Source organism: Priapulus caudatus, unplaced genomic scaffold (genome assembly GCF_000485595.1).
Source record: "Priapulus caudatus unplaced genomic scaffold, Priapulus_caudatus-5.0.1 Scaffold1709, whole genome shotgun sequence".
Classification (NCBI taxonomy): Eukaryota; Metazoa; Priapulida; class Priapulimorpha; order Priapulimorphida; family Priapulidae; genus Priapulus; species Priapulus caudatus.
In genome coordinates, this window is record NW_014578770.1 from 30,001 (window position 1) to 33,363 (window position 3,363).

The 3,363-nt window shown below is 40.9% G+C and overlaps 1 protein-coding gene across 2 annotated transcripts in view; it reads right to left on the bottom strand.

Annotated features, from left to right (window-relative positions):
* Window positions 1-401: 401 nt before the first annotated feature.
* LOC106817386 (prosaposin-like) overlaps window positions 402-3,363 on the bottom strand; it is a 7,254-nt gene continuing 4,292 nt past the window's right edge. Inside the window, exons 4-9 of one of the 2 annotated variants that reach the window (XM_014822051.1) lie at window positions 3,075-3,194; window positions 2,619-2,762; window positions 2,024-2,138; window positions 1,731-1,837; window positions 1,177-1,239; window positions 402-437 (exon numbers count right to left, since the gene is read on the bottom strand). In XM_014822051.1, coding sequence (XP_014677537.1) covers window positions 414-437; window positions 1,177-1,239; window positions 1,731-1,837; window positions 2,024-2,138; window positions 2,619-2,762; window positions 3,075-3,194 — 573 coding nt within the window. In that variant the 3' untranslated portion in view covers window positions 402-413. Of the gene's footprint in view, window positions 438-1,176; window positions 1,240-1,730; window positions 1,841-2,023; window positions 2,139-2,618; window positions 2,763-3,074; window positions 3,195-3,363 lie in introns of both variants that reach the window. The other variant, XM_014822050.1, reaches the window with a different exon arrangement.

Below are 3,363 nucleotides of genomic sequence, written 5' to 3' on the forward strand. Positions count from 1 at the left end.
TAATCTACGTTCAATATCACGATCAATAATCCACGATCAGATAACCCACGATCATTACTCTACGTTCATTAAATCCACGAATCATAAATCCACAGCAATTAAATCCACGATCAATAATTCCCGATCAATAACCACGTATCTGAATCCACGTCAATAATCACGATTCAATAATCCACGCATTCAATAATCACGATCAATAATCCACGATCAATAATCACGATCAATAATCCACGATCAATTAATCCGATAATAATGGATGATCATTAACGTTTCAAATGCATCGGCCTAGATTGAGCAGCATCCACATTCCACAATCACACTACATTTACTGACAGTAACCAGCGTCCCCTGCCCAGATGGCACTGGCGAGCGATGGTTTTCTTTAGAAGGAAGTCGAGCGCTCTCAGTGAAGTTTATGGTCCAGCATGGCAAACACACTGCAAGCTTCGAGAAACCAGCGACTGCAAACAATAAAAAAAATGCCCTTCAGAACGTGAACGACAAGCGTCTAGCGTCCGCCAATGAGGTGAAGCGATGGCCTGAAGCACCGCTTGCCTGGCAGTCAGAACGATTCCACACGTGAGCAAATTAAATTTAATTGACAAACACACCACTAGAGCTCCAAAACACGGTATTGGGAACGCGGCCGACGTTTCAAGATATGGTGACAGCCCTTGGCACTGCAATGTGTGCTTTATGGCTCTTAATTTCTCTCGTGTTCTTTGTATGGGAGGCGCGTCATCAAGAACAAGCAAAGAGATTTATTTGCTTAGTAGTATGACTTAACTCCTTTATACAAAGCGTCATATACATAATTACATACGAACACTGAATATACGCAACTGATGCGCACACACGCCCGATGCATGCACACACGCATGCATGCCAGGCACACACGCACGCTCCACCATACATGCACACACACTGCGGCACTCCTTGCCAGCAGACACAGACTAATGCGTCGTTACAGACAATTCGTACACACAGCACACGACCGCACACCGCACACGCACGCACGCACGCACGCACGCACGCACACACACACACGGTCACACACACACACACACCACGCACGCACGCACGCACGCACGCACGCACGCACGCACGCACGCACCGGCACTACCTTTTTCCTGCAGAGCACAGACTAATGCGTCTGTAGTATATTTTAAATGTTACCTTTTCGCGAACAGCTGCTGTTAGTCGCAGACACAGCTCCATAGCTTCCCGTTGTATTACAATCTGTAAAACAGTCATGCGATGCGTAATTACTGAATGCAGCTTCTGCTGTAATATCAACTGCAATATAATGCTTGCCCACCCTAAAGTGTAATTAGGGTAATTACTGTAATTAGGGTAATTAGGATAATATAATCAGGAGTGAATAATATTTCTAATATTCTATTAATAATTATTATTCACTCCTGATATAATGGATGAAGTTATTTGAAGCGAGGATTTCTCATGGTTTCACCGTTCTCGTATTTTCATATTATCTTGCAAAGAATGTCAAAATAGCGAGTAAAACATAATTAACTGATTGCATAAAAAAACACATAGCAAACCTAACAATAGCATAAATGTTTTCATTTCATGCAGTACAGACATTTGAACTTTCAATTACAAATAAGCAGAGATAACACTTCTCTGTATCTAATATATCATATTAATAATCATTCCTAAAGATAAAGTCGATTATTCTATTCATATAACATCACACAATGACACCATACCTGGTTTCTCATGATGATCCTATCCACCTCTCCCATGGCCGCTGTACATAGATCACACTTTATTGAAGCGGTGACAGTAGGCACCAACATCTGCAGCACTGCCACCTCTGGAAAACATTATTGAACACGCTTATTTATTTATTTATTTATTTTATTAATTTAAAGACGGTAACAGATAGTTGAATAGATGTTTATACTACGATAGATCAAAATTCCTAGGGTCTCCGACAGATACCGTGAAAGCCAGCCATATTACTGATGCTATGCAGTGCTGCGGGTGGGAGGTAACTCACCACGACGGCGATTCTTTACTGGACAGAGCTTCAGGATGGCGCAGGCCATATCTGGTGGCACTTTCGAGATGAGATTTTGCAGGAACTTGGCAGCCATTGGCATCAAGAGCTTGCACTATCGTAGATTATTACTATTATTACTATTGTTACTACATTATATGTTATATGTTAAGCAAATGTAGTAGAAATCCAACACAATGGTCTGTGTTCAAGACACGCGAGATATCAAAAACACAACAACAGAATAACGTATCCACACAGAGCTGCACCGAACCTGAGAGATACATGTAGCGACATGTGTCATAACCTACACAAGAGACTCTCTGCTATAGGAGCAACTCATCTAGTAACATGTGTGACAGCAGTTGTTGGTTACGAACACAATTGTCTAATTCAAAAGACGATTGTTGGAAGTACAGAATTCAATCAACTTGATAATTGCATACTGGTTCATACAGATCACAACAACAACCAATGACGTGCCCTTCCCAAGACCAGATGCACATAGCGACAAAACGTTCATTGCGCGGACCTTCCTGAATCGTTGATCACCCAACTGCGTATATTTTGCACTACATCCTCACATTGCACGTACCTCCTGTTTTTTGGTCTCATTCACAGGCAGACTGTCGCACACCTTCTCCAGTATGACTATCAGCTCGGCAACTGTTGTATTCTTCAATAGATAGCCATTGATGGTCTCGATGAAGAACTGGCAGAAGGAACAGCGTGCGTCATCCTGAAAGAAAGTTATCAATCGCGGAATTGCAGCTAACGTCGCATCATAACAAGGAATTCCATAGGCTACACTGGAGCTGAGAAGTCAGCAGGTTATTCCAGATCTTATAGTATATAAAAATTTGCCATTGTTTGCAAATGGACATTGACAAAAAATTATAGTTAAAGGTCACAGTGAACTCGCCCTTAAAAGACTCATTTAAATTCCTTTGAAACTATGATATATACATATTATCTGTATACTAATAATTTAATTTAATAATATTCATGCATTTAATTAAGCAGGTATTAATTGTAAGCGATTTTCACCTACCCTAATATGATCTATTATGGATTCATCCTTTGCCATTATAACTTCGTTTTGTTCTGATGCGAACAAGGCTTGCTTGGCCGGTGCACAAAGATGAAGTTGGGGACATAGAAACCTTGGTTTCTGAAGCATTGAGAAATTAGCACTTAGAAATATCACTTGCAATGTGAACATATTCACACTATATACATTTCCTAAACAGGGCAAAAATCAGGTGGGTATACAAATGATAAATGAGCGGTGAAAATCTGGTATTTTTGCCGAAAACCGACTCGAGATACGTAGTGGCTGC